Source organism: Nycticebus coucang, chromosome 21 (assembly GCF_027406575.1).
Source record: "Nycticebus coucang isolate mNycCou1 chromosome 21, mNycCou1.pri, whole genome shotgun sequence".
NCBI classification, from domain to species: domain Eukaryota; kingdom Metazoa; phylum Chordata; class Mammalia; order Primates; family Lorisidae; genus Nycticebus; species Nycticebus coucang.
The window spans coordinates 52,850,633-52,868,384 of NC_069800.1; the positions used below are offsets into that span (position 1 = coordinate 52,850,633).

At 45.6% G+C, this 17,752-nt stretch overlaps 2 protein-coding genes across 4 annotated transcripts in view; one reads left to right on the forward strand and one right to left on the reverse strand.

The window, feature by feature from the left end:
- Window positions 1-17,752, reverse strand: part of SLC13A3 (solute carrier family 13 member 3) — an 86,431-nt gene that overhangs the window by 3,010 nt on the left and 65,669 nt on the right. For all 3 annotated transcript variants that reach the window (XM_053574629.1, XM_053574628.1, XM_053574627.1), the window contains 3 exons: window positions 14,696-14,808; window positions 2,641-2,802; window positions 25-162 (listed from right to left, as the gene is read on the reverse strand). In XM_053574629.1, coding sequence (XP_053430604.1) covers window positions 25-162; window positions 2,641-2,802; window positions 14,696-14,808 — 413 coding nt within the window. The remainder of the gene's footprint in view (window positions 1-24; window positions 163-2,640; window positions 2,803-14,695; window positions 14,809-17,752) is intronic.
- Window positions 3,366-6,577, forward strand: LOC128574021 (general transcription factor II-I repeat domain-containing protein 2-like). Its single transcript, XM_053574641.1, has 2 exons — window positions 3,366-3,386; window positions 4,591-6,577. The coding sequence occupies exon 2, from the start codon at window positions 4,990-4,992 to the stop codon at window positions 6,250-6,252; it is 1,263 nt and encodes a 420-aa protein (XP_053430616.1). The 5' UTR covers window positions 3,366-3,386; window positions 4,591-4,989; the 3' UTR covers window positions 6,253-6,577.

The following is a 17,752-nucleotide window of genomic DNA, read 5'->3' on the forward strand; positions in this document are numbered from 1 at the left end:
CTTCTAGGAAGAGCCCAGACTCACCATGTCTTTGACCAGCAAATGTCCAGAGGAGAAGGCAATTGAGTTGGGGGGCGTTGAGACCGGGAGCATGAAGGCATAGGAGCAGCCCACTGTGCCGGGGATCATCAGATACAGGGGGTGCACCCTCAGGCGGATGGCCTGGGACCGGGAGGGGCGGGGCAGAGCAGGACAAGTACAGAGAAACCAGAACAAGAGAAAGAAAAAGACAGAGATTAACAGAGTGAGGAGAACAACAGAGAGGAGAGAGAGAGAGTCAGAAAGACAGACACACGGGCAGAAGCAGACAAGGAGAGAACCAGACAGAGAGAGGGCGAGAACATTCCTAGGGTTAGTGACATTCCAGAGCCACGCGGGCATCCATCCAGTATAGGTTGGGGCGATCTATCTAGAAAACTCCCTCTCAAACACGAACATGCATCGGAACCACCTGGAGGGCTTATTACAACCCAGATGACCAGGCCTACCTCAACCAGAGTGGCTGAATAAGAAGATCTGGTGGGACCCAGGAATTTGCATTTCTGACAAGGTCCCTGGGTGATGCTGGGACTGAGGAGCTGAGAACAGGGCTCTGAAATAACCACCCCCTGCCTGGTCTGTCCTTCAGCCAAATGATCCCAATAGCTGGCCTTTGGCTATCTTTTGTTGGGGAGGTCTCACTAGATTTCAGAGATAAACAGAGCTCAGGGTGGCACCTGTTGGCAAATTTTTCTAAATTTCTAAGGCTGGATCAAAAGTGCCTGTGGGTTGGCCTCAGTCAGAGAGCCACGGGTATGTTATATACCTCTTCCCCTTCCTAGCCTCGCACTTTACTTAAGATAGGCTGTTTTGGTCCCTCTTGGGATTTTTTTGCAACCCAAAGTATATACTTTTTCTCAAAAAGCTCTAAAATAAAATAAATAAATAAATAAAATGCTCTAAAATCACTCCCTTGTGTGTAAAATGTTTTGATGTTAATGATAAGCAAAATGTATAAGAATGTGTCCTATCCAAGTGTCTTTTGCAGAAAAAGCTGCCCCTTTCTAAACCATGCTGAGTCATCCGCTTCCTTCCCTCCCCCATACCATGCATAGCACCCTCATTTCTCTCAAGCCCTAGATCCCTCGGATCCTGGGAAAGGGTATAATTAAATCCAATCGCACTTAGCAAAGACAAGAGAACTTCCAGCCCAACAGTGCTTGTGGAAGTACAAAATGATGAGCCCTGTTGGAGGGCACTTTGCTCATGTCTAAGCAAATTTTAAATGCACATGGTCATTAATCCAGGAATGTACAGGAGGAACTTCTCTAAATGTAAGATGCACAGACAAGGCAAGGTCAAGGCCGCACTGTGGATAAGAGCAAAGTCTGGAAACACCTGTATGTCCATTGGTAGGTGATTGCTTAAATAAACTGACAAGTGCCCATGGATAATGGAATGTTCTCTAGTCATTGAAAAATAATAGTGCTTATCTGTGTGCTAATACAGTGTGACCTCCAAATTGATTCATAAAATAAGTGACCAAAAACTACCAAGGTGATATAGATGAGTGTGTTGGTGTATCACTGTTTGGATACAAAGCATTGACTTGAGATAATGATTTAATTGATCAATATGGGATAATCATACGGTTTGGGCTTCTTTAAATCTGCTTAAATATAAAACTATATGGATAGTTTCCTTTTTAAAATTCCTAGTATAAAATCTGCCCAATTATGATATGTTGGTTTTTTTCATACAATCCTGGATTCATTTTCCTGTTTGCATGTCTGTTTATAGGTGAGATTGAAGTATAGTCTTCTCTTCCTTAACTCTCTTTCTCTGATTCTGGTGTCAGGGTTTTGCTAATACATATCAATTGAATGGCTATGTCTATTTTTTTGGTGCTCGTGTATAATTTGGGTGAGTTGTGAATGATCTGTTCTGGGAAGCTGTGTTTGCTGTCACCTGGCAAACCATCTGGGGCTGGTGGTTTTTAGCCCAGTAGTTCTCAACTAGGTGGAGAGGGAGGATGATTTGTCCCCTCAGGGGGCATTTGGCAGTGCCTGGAGATGTTTTTTTAGATTGTCAAGATTTAAGTGAGCAGAGGCCAGGAAGGCTCCTAACCTCTTCCCATGCGCAGGACAGCCCTTACAACGGAGTGGTCCAGCCCCAAATATCAATAGTGCTGAAACCCCTGCTTACAGGGAGGCTACGGCGTTGCCTGCTGTTAGAATTTCTCCTATAGTTATTTGTCTACTTAGATTTTCCACTGCTTCTTTGGTGATTTATATGTTCTGGAAAACTCTCCATGTCACCATGGGTTAATTTTCCCCAAAGAGGGAATTGGGAGGGTACTTTGAAAACATTTACTTTGTTTACATATGTCTTAAAGAAAATAAACACAGGGTGGCGCCTGTGGCTCAAGGAGTAGGGCACTGGCTCCATATGCTGGGTTGGCGGGTTCAAACCCAGCCCTAGCCAAAAACTGCAAAAAAATAAAAAGCACAGTATTTTTTTTTTTAAGTACCATGGTTCTGACACTTCTGTGAATTCTGGAAGAGAGCAATAACAGCTGTAGCCCCCAGTGAAGCTCTGGTAGCAGGAAAGAGATTCTGAACCCTCATTGGGGGCTGTCCCCTCCCCCAGAAGGACCCTCACCAGCTCCGCCAGCACCGGCAAGAAGATGATGATGGTGGCAGTGTTGCTGGCAAACTCAGTGAAGAAGGCGATGACCACTGTGATGAGCAGCACAGCCAGCGCAGGGGGCACGTTCTCCAGAGGATGCAGCTTCCCGCCAATCCACACAGACAGCCCTGACTCCTGCAGAGGGGAGGGCAGCCCTTCACACCACGGCCCACCCCAGCCGCCTCCCCAGAGAGAGAGTGGCATGGATCACAACAATGAAGCTGTACCCTTCACAGAGGGGAGCCTGAGGTACAGAGAGGGCTCACGCATTACTGCCAGCAGCCTCTCTACCTCTTGAACTCTCCACTCCATACTCTACAGTAGGGGACCTCAAACTACTGCCCGCCGAGGACATTTATCCAGACCTGGGTGTTTTTGCCACAGCTGCCTGTCCTGCTTAGTAGCCGACTTGTCCCAGCCACAGTGTGCATGTGTGGAATGTGCACCAACTCCCCGACTCCGTTCCTTCCCTCTGTCTCTCCCGGCTGGGTGTTATTTCTGTCCTGCTTAGCAACCCATTGTCCTGGCTGCAGTGCGCATGTGTGGAATGTGCCCCACACTCTCCAATTCCCCTCCTACTCCGCCCCTTCTCTCTGTCTCTCCCCGCCCCTCCTTCTCTCTGTCTCTTGACTCCTTATCTCAGTCTCTGGTGTAATCGGAGGAGTCACCAGGTTGCCTGTGCAGAGCCTGCTGCTGCCTAAGGACCGAGGTAAGAACAAGTAAGGATTTTTCTTTTTTTTGAAGTTAGGAGGTCTTTTTTTTTTTTTTTTTTTTTTTTGCAGTTAGTAGGACCTTTTTTTTTTTTTTTTGCAGTTAAGGGGGGCCTTTTTTTTCTGAAGTTAGGAGGTCTTTTTTTTTGCAAATAGGGGGCACCTTTTTTTGAAGTTAGAAGAGGCTTTTTTTTTTGAAGTTAGGAAAGCCTTTTTTTTTAAGTTGGTTAGTTGGTTGGAGATAGTTTCTAGGGGGATTGCATCACAGTGATAATGCAAATAGTCAGTGCTCAGTGCTAATACAAATTGTCAGTGCTCAGAGGTAATGCAAATAGTGCTCAGTGGTTATGATACTTGTAAGTGCTCAGTGTTAATGCAAATTGTTAGCGCTCAGTATTAATGCAAATGGTCAGTGGTCAGTGTTAATGCAAATGGTCAGTGCTCAGTGTTATCGCCTAGGGGCCCCAAACTGGTAATCTGCCTAGGGCCCCATGGGAACTTAATCTGGTTCTGCAGACAGCCAAGGAGTAGGAAACTCAATTTAATTGCCAGTAAGTGCATTTATATTCTTATTGCTATTCAGTTGTGAATGATGTTGTATGTTGTGTGCTACGTAAGCCCTGGTTCACACTGTTGCGATCTCTGAGCAGTGCGACTTCAGTCATATGCTTGTACGGCTGAACTTGCATTAGATTCGGAAGAAAAAAGGCATACGTGCCTTCTTTTTTCCTGCAGTGGAATCTGATCACATGGATCTTCTCACCCTGTGTGGTTTGCACAGGGTAGTGTGAACTGGAAAGGTGGTGGAGGAACCAGCTCTGTCATTGTGCCTGTTCCCGCACCACACCAGTGTGAGCCTGAGGTAAAAGCAGAGTTCCACCATATGGGCACTGGTGAGGCTGAAATGATGTGGACTGGCAAGGCTGCATTGATGGACACTGATCAGACTGCATTGATGGGCACTGATCAGACTGCATTGATGGGCACTGATCAGACTGCATTGATGGGCACTGATCAGACTGTATTGATGGACACTGATCAGACTGCATTGATGGACACTGATCAGACTGCATTGATGGACACTGATCAGACTGCATTGATGGGCAGTGCTGTCTATATGTCTCTGTGTGGGCAAAGTTATTGCTGGTATATTGTTTTTGGAGCGCTGTATATATATATTGGTATTTTACTAATAGCAATTTGGAATCCCTAGGAAACAATGATATCGAGAAAGAGAAAAATTGACTCAGAATGTAGGATATTCAAAGAACAATGGACTTATGATTACTTTTTCATGCAGTACAAGGAAAGAGCTGTGTGTTTGATATGCCAGAATATAGCATCTGTGTTCAAAGAATAAAATTTGCGTCGACATTATCAAACTCAACATAAAGATAAATACGATAGTTTGGTTGGAGAAGTGAGAAAAGGTAAAATATTAAAACTGAAATATACATTGACAACTCAGCAAAATACTTTTGTGAAGAAGAAACAGCTAAATACTTCATCACTGTGAGCAAGTTTTCAAGTTGCCAAGATAATAGCATGCACTGGCAGACCATTCGTGGGGGGAGAATTTGTAAAAGAATGCCTTCTTTCTGTTGCCAAAGAGATGTGTCCAGAGAAGGCCGATGTATTTAGTACAGTGAGTCTTTCAGGACCCTCAATTACACGAAGGATTGAAGAAATGGGAGACAATTTGCATCAGCATTTGCAAAACTCTGCAAAAAACCTTTCCTATTTTTCCTTGGCACTTGACGAAAGTAATGATGCTCATGATTCTGCACAACTTCTAATTTTTATTCGTGATACGAATGACTATTTCGAAGTCACAGAAGAGCTTGCTGCACTGCAAAGCATCAAAGGAACAACTACAGAAGAGGATATTTATGAAAAGGTTTGCCAAACCGTGAATAGTTTGGAGCTGGACTGGGCAAAAATAGCCAGTGTGACAACTGATGGTGCTCCTAGCATGGTGGGGTCTAGGAAAGGAGTAATTGCTCTCATTAACCAAGAGATGGACAAACATAACCATTCTCATCCAATAGCCATACACTGCCTCATCCACCAACAAGCACTGTGTAGTAAATCACTGAAGTGGGACTCTGTTATGAAAACTGTGGTATCTTGTGTTAACTTCATTAGAGGTAATGCACTAAACCACAGACAATTTCAGGAATTTCTGTCTGAGCTAAATGTTGCCTGTGAAGATGTTCCGTACCACACAGAAGTCCATTGGCTGAGTCGAGGGAGAATTTTGAAACATTTCTATGACCTACTTCCACAGATTACAGCTTTTCTGCTTTCAAAAAACAAAGAAGTACCAGAGCTCAGTGATGCAGAATGGAAATGGCACCTTGCCTTTCTGACAGATGTAACAGAGCTACTCAACAGTTTCAATGTGCAACTTCAAGGAAAGGGGAAGCTCATCTATGATATGCAATCACATGTGAAAGCATTTGAAGTAAAATTAGGCCTCCTCATCAAACAAGTGAAGGAGGAAAATTTCTGCCATCTCCCCACAACTCAAAATCTGTTAGCGGAAAAACCATTGGTTACATTCTCAAACAAAACATGTGTGGATTCACTGGAAAAGTTGCAAAAGGAGTTCCAATTTAGATTTAAAGAGCTTCATCTCCATGAACAGGACATACAGCTTTTCCATGACCCATTTTCTATTGACATTGAAAACGTGGATATGATTTACGAAATTGAACTGGCTAAACTGCAGAATTGTGACTCTCTGAAAGATGCATTCAAGTCAAGCAGCCTTCCTAATTTCTATGCATCTCTCCCCTCTGAGACATACTCTGATCTCAGGAACCATGCACTCAAAATGGCAACCATCTTTGGCAGCACTTATGTCTGTGAATAGACGTTTTCCAGAATGAAACATCTGAAATCTCCAACCAGATCTAGACTAACAGATGCACACTTGCATCACTTGTTACGACTAGCAGTGACAAATATGGAACCGAACATTGACCATCTCACTAGCCAAAAGCAGGCCCATAGTTCCCATTGAAATACTGATAAGTTTGTTGATTTAACTTTACTTGTTCTTCATTTTAAATATTGCATTTGTTCCCATCTTGTTTTTTTTACTTCAAAATAAGATATGTGCAGTGTGCATAGGAATCTGTTCATAGTATTTTTTTTTTTTTGTAGAGACAGAGTCTCACTTTATGGCCCTCGGTAGAGTGCCGTGGCCTCACACAGCTCACAGCAACCTCCAACTCCTGGGCTTAAGCGATTCTCTTGCCTCAGCCTCCCGAGTAGCTGGGACTACAGGTGCCCGCCACAACGCCCGGCTATTTTTTGGTTGCAGTTTGGCCGGGGCTGGGTTTGAACCCGCCACCCTCGGTATATGGGGCCAGCACCCTACCGACTGAGCCACAGGCGCCGCCCCTGTTCATAGTATTTTTTTAAAACTATAGTCCGGCCCTCCAGCCGTCTGAGGGACCGTGAACTGGCCCCCTGTTTAAGAAGTTTGAGGACCCCTGCTCTACAGGACAGGGCCCAAACCCCTAGGTCCCCAATAATCCATTTAGTTCTGACACCCCTAAGTTCCAACTTGAGTGGGAGAGAGAAATCGGACCTTCCGTGGAAAATCTTCTCTTCCCTCCAACAGTGGCTATTAATCCTCAAACTATATGTATCAACTATTACTTATATAAAATATTCATTATACTTACTATATAATAATACATTAATATGCAGCAAATGTAATATGTAAGATTTACTATATATCATATATAATATTAAAATATGTATAAGATATGAGGGGTTTCCAGAAAGTATCCAGCCACACACGTCTCTATTTGTCATAGTACATGGCTACTTTCTGGACAGCCCTTGTATATATCAAATGCAACACAATGTAGTTATCAAGAATAAAGCTATCTATAATCAATAGTAAGGAAGATTAATACAATGATGATAATACAGATATTATTACCTTATTAGTTGACATAAGAATCACCATTACTGAGGCCCCACAGGGGGCCAGGCACTTACCTGCAAGCACTACTTGTTGAGTCCTCCGCAAGGTAGATATTATTTGTCCCTGTTTCCCTGTAGAGGAAACTGACCTGGGAAAGTTCTTGTAACTTGCCGAAGGTCCCTCCAAGTAGTGTGAGGTAGACACGTACCTTCATAAGCTAACGTGCTTCTGCACAGCTCCCCCGCCCGGCGCCTTCCTTTGGATAGCCAGTCTGTTACTTTATCTCTTAATTAAGAAAAATGCCCCCAGCTACTCGCTGTCCTCCAGGACCGTGAAGGGTAGGGAAATTCCCCTAGACTTCATTCTCTCACGGATGCTGCAGAATTTGGGGGGTGCTCTCTCTGTTGACTACTCCAGAAGTTACCCTATTGACCGGGATATAATATGCATTCTTCCCCGCCGCCACCTCTGCCCATGCGTCATCAGATGCATTATCCTCAAATAACCCTGATCCAATTCGCTGTGACCGCTTAGTGCAGAGCGGAGAACACCAAATTGTGCTCGATGCTACCCCCTGGTGGTGCCATGGAACAATGGCGCTATATGCTACAATGGCATGGTCAATCAAAGGTGACAAAGGTTTTAGGAGTTGGATTGGTCTCCTAACATTTAGAATCAAATGCATCTCTACCATAGCCCTATTATCATCCCCATACCAAAGAAACTATACATTTTCTTTTATTCTTTAATATAAAATTCACTGCTTATTCAGAATTTAAAATTTCAAAAACAATTCTAGAATATGGTATATATTTTTACACAAATAAAATAACACGTATATATTTGCCCCTTTAATTGACTTAAAATTTACCTTTAATGAATGAATAATAAAGGGTTAAGGACTGGTGCGGTGGCTCACACCTGTAATCCCAGCACTCTGGGAGTCCAGGAAGGTGGATTGCTTGAGGTCACAAGTTCGAGACCAGCTTAAGCAAGAGTGAGACCCCATCTATAAAAAATAGCCAGGCTTTGTGGTGAGCATCTGTAGTCCCAGCTACTTGGGAGGCTGAGGCAAGAGAATAGCTTGAGCCCAAGAGTTTGAGGTTGCTGTGAGCTATGACGCCATAGCACTCTACTGGGGACAAGAAAGTGAGACTCTCTCTCTCAAAAATAAACAAACAAACAATAAATAAATAAACAATAAAGCCTTAAAAATATTTTTGCTCTAGAAGAGTCCTTGTATGATTAAGGTGTTTCTCGTACATCTGTAGTTTGATGCCTGGTAAATACGGTACAATGCAGAGTGGAGGCCCCAGCCCCTCCCCAGAGAGGGCTGCAAGGGAAAAATGGGGCCACTGGTTTTTCCCATAGGCCACATCTCTAGCAAAGAGACCAACCACAGTATGTGTGACTAAACAGAGAGAGGCTGGAGAGAGGGAATATTAATGACTTGGGTGAGTGAGAAGCCAAGCGCTTCCCTGTAGCTGGGCCTCTGAGTGACGGGCTTCCAGCCAGCGTCCGGCAGCCACTCGGACCTTGGCTGGCCTCCCACACTGGAGGGAGGTCTGGCAGCTTCCAGAGGCAGGAACACCCCCAGCTGCTTGGGGTTCTGTTGGGGACTCTAAAGGGACTTCACCTGCTCTTTCCCATTCCCGTAGGAATCCGAAGCTCCATTTCTTTGGAAACACAGAGCCCCACAGTATTCCCAGGGACTTCATGGGCCAGCAACAGCCAAGGTCAGAGGCAGTATGGCCAGAAGGTCAGGAGAAAGGGCTCTGGAGTCAGACAGAATTTGTTTCCCAGCTTAATCCTTTCTGGCCATGTCATCCTGGGCATGTAACTTAACTTCTCTGTGCCTCAATTTCCTTATCTGTAAACCAGGGGCCCTAATAATGCGTGTCCCGGGGTTACTGTTGGGAGATAAGAGTTAACCTGTAAAGTACCTAGAAAAGTGGCTGGGCAAGTGCCCAAGGTGTGCTAGTACCATCAAGTTGCAAGACCCAGATGTGACAGAACTCAGAAATTGTCCAAATGTAGTAGCTGTCAAACTGTGCTCTTTAGAAGCCCCAAAGATGGCCAGAAACATCTGAGGCCACCTTGTAGGAGCCTCAGCGGGTGGGATGATGCCCCCTTTTCCCTTCCTTCCCACTTCAACCAGACCCTTGCCCTCTTCTTGGTCCCTTTGATATATAAATAGGGTCACATCTTATAAGGAAGATGTTACAGTATAAATTCAAAGCTACCAGTCAAAATTCCCTGTGGTCAAAACAACCTTAAAAGATTAAAAATCTTTTAATAGGTCCTTAAAACAGTAGGCTCAGCTATGTGTATACAACTTCGTATAATAATTCTTACGTAGAGAAACTAGTGAATTGTATTAAAAGGAAGGGAAAGAGAAGGCTTTATTTACATGAGTGAACAGCCAAGCTATTGCACCATTTACAAGCTGTGTGGCCTTGGACAAATGAATTAACATCTCTGTGTCTTGGTTTGTTTAAGAGATTACAGTGAGGATTCAATGACTACACATAAAAATAGTCTCTGTACATAGTAAGCACTTCATATGATTTATTATTATTTATTTAATTTATATAATATGCATTCTTATCATGATCACAATATAGTGCTGAGTGTGTGCCAGGCACTCTTCTAAGTACTGTTCTAATATTAACTGATTTAATTTGCATAACAACCTCATGAAGCCGGGAATACAGATGCTCCTTGACTAGTGATGGGGTTATATCAATTCCAGCCAATTTCATTAGGCTGACTATCCAATAAGATGATCGTAATAATACAGATGATGCTCAGATTTCTGGCAGAAGATGAGGGGTGGGGGAGAATACATGTTTCTCTTTGCCTGTAGGATTTACAATATCAAGCATCCATAACCTCAATACATTTGTAGCTAAATTTACTGTGGTGATTGAAGGTATCTATCTATCCATCTCTCTATGTAAATACACACGCAATGTGTACGTATGTGTATATAAATCTATTGTAATAATCAATATATATCGATCACGTTTGTTATCTTGTATATTGTATCTTTTGTAATTGCAGAAGTCAGACTTAAGTATTATAACTTTAATACAGCTTTTTCCTTTCTTGCAATGCATATTAAATTTTTGGCACCCTCTGGATATATGAAGGGAACAGGAGAACATCAGTCTCTCATCCTTAAGACAGTAAAATAATAACAGTTCTAACAGCAGGGAGGACAGGAGCGGCTCCTGGTTCCAGCACCTGATATGCATTAAGCTCTCTTTGAGGTGCTTTGCACACATTGTGTCATTAGTCCTCAGAATAGCCCATCTCATAGGTCATTTGTTGAGTACTGTTAGGTACTAGGATCTTCTAGATGCCTGGAGCAGAGGTGGATAAGACAGAGATGGTCCCTGGCCTCCTGGAGCTTCTGTTCTAGCAAGAGAGACAACCAACGGGCACAGCCCCCAGGATCACTTGGAGGGCAGATGTAGCATGAAGGAGACAGGCAGGGTCATGGGAAGGAGAGGGACAGGGGGTGGGGGCTGTGGATGTGTGGGGGCCCAGGAGGGCATCTCCGAGGAGCTGAGACCTGAAGACTGAGGACTCAGGTTTCTCAGGAAGAGTATCAGACCAAGAAAAGATGATTGTGAGTCTAGCACAGCTGAGAAAGGTGCCCAGGGCCAGGGGACTAGAGAAGAATTCAGGAAGGGAGAAGCTAGTGCCTGGGAGGCAGGCAGGGCCAGGGCACACGCAGCCTGGGGTGCAGGCCCAGGGAAGCCCCGGACCTGAGTTTGAGTACGTGGGGAGTCAGGACATGGTTTGCAGCAGGAGAAAACTGCGGGGAGGACGCTAAATGGGCATTAGCAAGTTGTCCAAGCTCAGAGCAAGCAGGAGTACATGCTTCCAGCCCTCGCCACCAGCTTTGGGAGCCCACACATCCAGGCTCATCCCAGACCCCATCCGAGCCCACACATCCAGGCCCCACCCCAGACCTCCAAACCTCACGAGGCCTGGCTGGGGCCTGGTGAAGACACCAGGCAGGGGCCAGGAGCCAGGATGTGCCATAAGAATTCTGATTGCTCCTGGGCAAGGCTGTGGCTGCCCCGGGAGGAGATGGTCCCGGCAGAGGTTGGGGGACAGGGGCAGCTGCTAAACAAAGGCCCCGTTGAACAGAAACCCCGGGCAGCTGCCCAGGCCTGGGCTGAAAGCCAGACTGGCCTCCCAGCATGCTCAGCAGTCCTGCGGCCCAGCCCCCACTGACAGCCAGAGCGTGTCCCCACACTAGATTGCAGGGTCATCTCATCCAGCCCCCTGCCTCAGGGTCAGGCCGGGTTCAGATCACTGTGGTAAATAGCACCATTTCCACAGAGCTGCTCAGGCCATGAACCTCTGTGTCATTTCCCTTTTCTTTCTTTCTTTTTCCTACCTTCCTTCTTTCCTGCCTTCCTTCCTTCCTTCCTTTTTGAGACAGAGTCTCACTATGTCAATCTTGGTAGAGTGCTGTGGCATCACAGCTCACAGCAACCTCAAACTCTTGGGCTTAAGCAATTCTCTTGCCTCAGCCTCCCAAGTAGCTTGGACTATAGGCGCCCGCCACAGTGCCCAGCTATTTTCTTGTTATAGTTGTCATTGTTGTTTGGCAGTCCAGGCTGGGTTCAAACTTGTAAGCCCCAGTGTATGTGGCTGGCGCTCTAGCCACTGAGCTATAGGTGCTGAGCCTGATTTTCCCTTTTCAACATCCGATCATAATACCCAACTGTGTCAAGCCGTGTTCTAAGTTCTCTTTAAATATTGATTCATTTAACTGTTGTGAGAGCTCTACCAGGTGGGTACCGCTGTTGCTCCCATTTTACAGATGAGGGAACTGAGGCCCAGAGAGGTTTAGCAACTTGACAAAGATTGTACACGTAGGAAGTGGGAGATCCATGATTCCAACCCAAATGGTGTGGCTCCATTCCACTGCATGGCCTCTTCAAGACTTGGATAACCTGCGAGCTGCTTCACCCAAGATTACACCCATTCCTGGGCTGCCTGTAGCTCCCAGGGTTTGAACCCGGCCTGGGCCTGCCAAACAACAATGACAACTGCAACCAAAAAAATAGCCAGGCGTTGTGACAGGCGCCTGTAGTCCCAGCTACTTGGGAGGCTGAGGCAAGAGGATCGCTTAAGCCCAAGAGTTAAGAGGTTGCTGTGAGCTGTGACGCCATAGCACTCTACTGAGGGTGACATAGTGAGTCTCAAAAAAAAAAAAGAAAAAGACCTGGATAACCTGTCACTTCCTTCAAGAAGCCTTCCCTGATACACTCCCAGTGGGGAGCAGCAGTATGAAAAGCAAGACTGACATGTGTTCAAATTATAGCTCTGCTGCCAATGACCTGTGTTACCTAGAATCAGTTACTTAACCTCTCTGGGCCTCAGGATTCCTAAAATGGAGACAAAAACAGTACTTCTACCCATCCATCCCTTGGTTCCCTTTTAAGTCTATACCATTGTACAACTTTTTAAAATGAATAAAATAAATTTTGTACAAAAGAGTACCTGTGCAGAAAACCTGAATATGCCACCCAGATCCTTTCAGTGGAGGCCTTGTTGCCCCAGCTCAGGGGCTTTCTTTGATCTTGAGAGTTACTTCACCCAAGGTCACACCCACTCCTGGGGCAGCTGGTGTCCGCAGACTGATGGATGAACGCTGAGATGCAATGGCCTAGCTACCTCCAACCAGTCAGGCTCCCTCGGCCCCAGTGCTCCTGTGGCGTTGGGTCTGACTCCATCCTCACCTCTCCCTCTGTCCTCTCCCGTGCACAGGTAGTGACACTGACGGTACAACCTAATGAAGCCCCTCTTTGCTCATCTCCATCCCAGTCTGCTTCTTGGAAGCCCACACTGTGACAATTCAATGAACCGTATACATACAGTTCTTAGCGCGTAGTGGCTAGGTGTTGGGCCATTTCTTATCCTCTTTAATTCCTTCCAACAACCCCTTAGAGTAAGGACTTTGATCCTCAATTTATAAAACCAATTTATAAATGGTTAAGAAACCTGCCCAAAGTGGCCCAGCGAGGGGCAGCAGAGCCCACCTTTGAATCTAGGTACTGAGATCCCCAAGCCTGGGCTTCTGGCCAGTATTACAGTTAACAAGTGTCCTACACTGTAATTTTAATTGAAACTGAAAATTAAAATTGTATTAAAAAAAAAGAAATGTAAAGTAATTTCAGGTTTCTTGCATCTTAATTTCAGATTGGCCCTAATTTGTTGTGGTTTTGAATGCCTTGGGTTACAAGGACAGACTCAGGGGTCGGGCTGTGAAGCCTGCCTCTACCATCTCCAGGCTGCACATTTAGCTATTTAGCCCCCTTTTACCTCCATTTCCCCATCTTTAAAATGGGACAGTAATAGTATCTATTTCAGTGGTGTTTATGAAGATTAACCGAGTTAATATTCACAAAGTGCATCAAGCAATACCTGGCATGTGTGAAATTCCCTGGAATAAACTATTAGAAGGTCAGGCTCTGAAATCAGAGAGTTTGAATCCTAGCTCCCACACAGAGTACATTTGTATGACTTTAGGCGGGTTGATTGATTTTTCATGCCTCAATTTTCCTACCTGTGAAATGGGGATAAAAAAACTACCCAGTTCTCAGGGTCAGCGTGAGGATTTAAATAAGAAAATACATTGATATATGTTGAACACTGAGGTTGCTCTGTCCCTGAGCAGGGCCGGCTGACCTGCACTTGCACACCCCCGAGAGCGAGCACTTCCTGAAATTCTGCACTCAATGTGCGTCATCTTCCCCACTCTAGTCCTAGCCCCGACTCTGAGCTCACAGAGCCCTCTGGAATAACATTAAAAATAACACTAATCTATTAATATTCCTATCTAGCACTCATATCACAGTGGTTAAGAGCATGGATTCTAGAGTCAAACTGCCTGGCTTCTAATCCTGATTCCATAGCTGTGTGACATTAGGCAAGTTGCTTCACCTCTCTGTGTCTCGAGTTCCTTATCTATAGAGTGGGGGTAATAACAGTATCTACCTCATTAACTTCATTGGGAGGTTTAAATGAGTTAATGTGTGTTAACCATGTTGAACAGTCCTCGGCCTGGGGCGGGTATAAAACATTGTTATTCCTCTGTACTCACAGATCCCTAAGTCATGACATATTAGTATTAATATTATGCCCATCATAAGCTCCATGAGGGTCCAGATTATGCCTTTTTCCCTCTGAATGTGGGCCCATGTGATCAGATTAATTTAATGAATGAAGAAGCTGGCCATGCCTGCAAGGTCCTTGCTCTGATCCTGAAGGAGCTGGGACTGGACCTGCCCACATCTCCCGGGGCCTATAGCCCACCAGCTGCTCCTGCTCCCTCCCACCCTCGTCTTACCTCACAGCCTTTGGCCATGGCGAAGCCTCCTCCCAGGAGAAGGATGATGTTCCAAGGCACTGTCTCCTGGGCCTTCTTCCAGGTCAGTAAGGGTTCTGTCTCCGTGCTGGGAGCTGGGCAGAAAGAGATACCCAGCACACTCAGGGCCACTCAGCCTCAGGAAGGGGCCAGCAGCCCCACAGGCCCATTTTGTGGGGAGACTCGGGGACCCCAGGAAGCCAATGGCTGGCTCCAGCATCTGATTTGGAGCTTTAGAGTAAAAGCCTAGGAGCATCATGCTGGGGTGTCTGCTCTACTCGGGATGAAAGTAATTTTCCTGACTCCCACAGTTGAAGAAGTTTCTACAACTCCACATCCAGGATGTCATTTAAATCTCCCAACAGCCCTTTTGTGCGGGTGCTATTTTTACTCTCATTTATAAAAGAAAAGGCTTTCTTTGTATTTGAACATGTACAGAGAGGAACAAAAGAGGAAGGAAACTCAGAATAGAAACTAAGGGTATCTTTGGCCGATGAAATTACAGAATGGTTTTTTTATTTCCTTAAAAGAGGCGATGCATTTGATTAGAATGGGGAGCGGATCAGCCAACTTTTTCTGTTAGGGTTAGAAAGTGAATATTTTAGGCTTTACAGCCACACTCACAATCTCTGTTGTAACTAGTCTGTCTTTGTAGCATGGAAGCAGCCCCAGACCACGCATTAGCAAATGGGGACTGTTGTAAAGAAAATTCTGTTTACAAAAGCAAGTGTGGGGCCAGATTTGCTCTCTCTGGGTTGAAAGTTAGGCCCAGAGACAGACCAAGTCCTGGTCCCACTGCGTGCCCTTGAAAAGTGACCTTACCTCTCTGATCACCATTTCCTGAGCCAACACATGACGTGAAAATAGTAGCTAGAGGGTTCCCAGGAACATTGACAGAGGCAATTATGGACCCACAGGTGGAGGGGGCATTTTGGTTAAGTTGACACTTGCATCCCCAGTGTCCACAACAGTGTCTGGCACCTGATAGTTACCCCATAGGTATTTGTCAAATGATGTGTGTGACACATTCAGTCCAATGGTTGGTGCAGAGTAAACACTCCAGAAAAGGGATTTTTCTCTGCAGGCTGTGGCCAGGGAGGCAGAAAGGACAGGTCTGGTCCCTTCCTGGCAGTTACCACCTCCCAGGACACTTCCTGATCAAGGAATCACTGACATTTTGCTTCTGTTTTTTAGCTTTTCCCCAAATTTTACACTGTAGTTTATCCAAAATAAGATGTTATCTTCAGGAAATAAATACAATAAAAGCTACTTAATGAAATCCTTCCATCAGCTAGCATGTAGCCCACAGGTGTACCCAGTCCACAGGTGTATAGAGCCCACAGGTGTATGCCACCCACAGGTATACACAGCCCACAGGTGCATGCAACCCCCAGGTATGTGCAGCCCACAGGTGTGTGCAGCCCACAGGTGTGTATAGCCCACAGGTGCATGCAGCCCACAGGTGTGCACAGCCCACAGGTGCACGCAGCCCACAGGTGTGTGCAGCCCACAGGTGTGCACAGCCCACAGGTGCATGCAGCCCACAGGTGTACATAGCACACACGTGCAAATGTACAGTGCAGGTGTTACGTGCTGCCAGGGGATTCTTGGTCCAAATGTAACACACGAGTAAGCCCAGAACCAGAAGGGGCAACCTGAGATGGCAGGTGGCCCAGCCCCCTGCCTGCCAGAGATAAATATTATTTCACTAAAGGGGTACAAGAGGTCTGAAAAGGTAAAGTGACTTGCCCCACATAGAAGGCAAGGTTGAGATGGGAGGAGGGCGGTGGCATGAGCATAGTCTCATGTCACGCAGATGAAATGACGAAGGTTTTTGGAAACTGCTGTCACATGCCATGCCCTCGGTTAACATTAGCTATTCTTGTTTTTATTATTTTCCCACCCAACTGTGCCCTTGCTTCACAGCCTCCACCTATGTGGATTTCCCACTTCCAGCTTGACTTTATTCTACAGCAGCAGCTCCAAGTACATGCTTTGAACTAAATTGGAATCCTAGCTCAGCTGTGGACTTGGACCAGTGGCTCTAGCTCTCTGAGACTCAGTTTCCTCATCTGAAAAATGGGGTAACAGCACTTCCCTCAGAGACTTACCGGCCAGAAGAAAAGGGCCCCTCTGTTGGAAGGACTCTACCCAGCGCCTTAGCCCAGAGAAAGACCTTAGTTATTTGTTTAACGAATATGTATTGAGTTCTTCCCACTGTGTTTCAAGCACTGTTCCAGGCAGTGGGGATACAGAAGTGGTCAAAACAGTGAAAATTCCTCTCCCCAGAAAACTTACATTCATCTGGGAAAACAGGTAATAAACAAATAAATGCGCTACAAAGAAAAAGAAAATACGGTAACAGAATAAAGAGCGAAAAAGAAAGGCTCTTCTAGCTGGTAGAGTCAGGGAAGGCTTCCCTGGGAGGCGGCCTTTGGACAGAGTCTTGAATGAAGTGTTGGAGTGAGTTGTGAAGTTATGAGGACACAGAGCTTATAAGGACATGAGTCCTCACCATCGCCAGTGTCACCCTCCATTTGTCAACCATGAACACAGTGCCTGGTACTTTCTCTCCATAGAAACCGTGACCACCTTCTAAGGCCCCACGTGAGTCCTGAGTGCTGAATCCTAGAAAGTGTCACCTTCGCCAGAACTTCACAGGTCAGCTGGTGGCCAAAGGGTGGGCAGTGCCCACAGAGCCGCCACTGCCCAGCAGGCAAGGCTGGAAATTCCAGCTCAGGGACTCCTCCACTGAGGTGGCCCTCTGACACTCTGACGACCAGACCCCACACACATGTTTTTTAGTGCTGCTGCAGTTGGCCCACACAGCATTTGTTTTTCAATTTGAATTAGTGGCCAACATTTAAAATCAGGGAGATTTCATGTGACAATACAGACTTTGCTTCTTTTGAAAAACCAGCAAATGTGACTAAACTAGTCCTGTTTTCCTGCCTGGTGACAATCACTGGAGACCCAGAAGCATCTGTCCTCTTCAAGTGGACATTGGCTCACCAGTTTTTCACAGATCCCACCACGCTA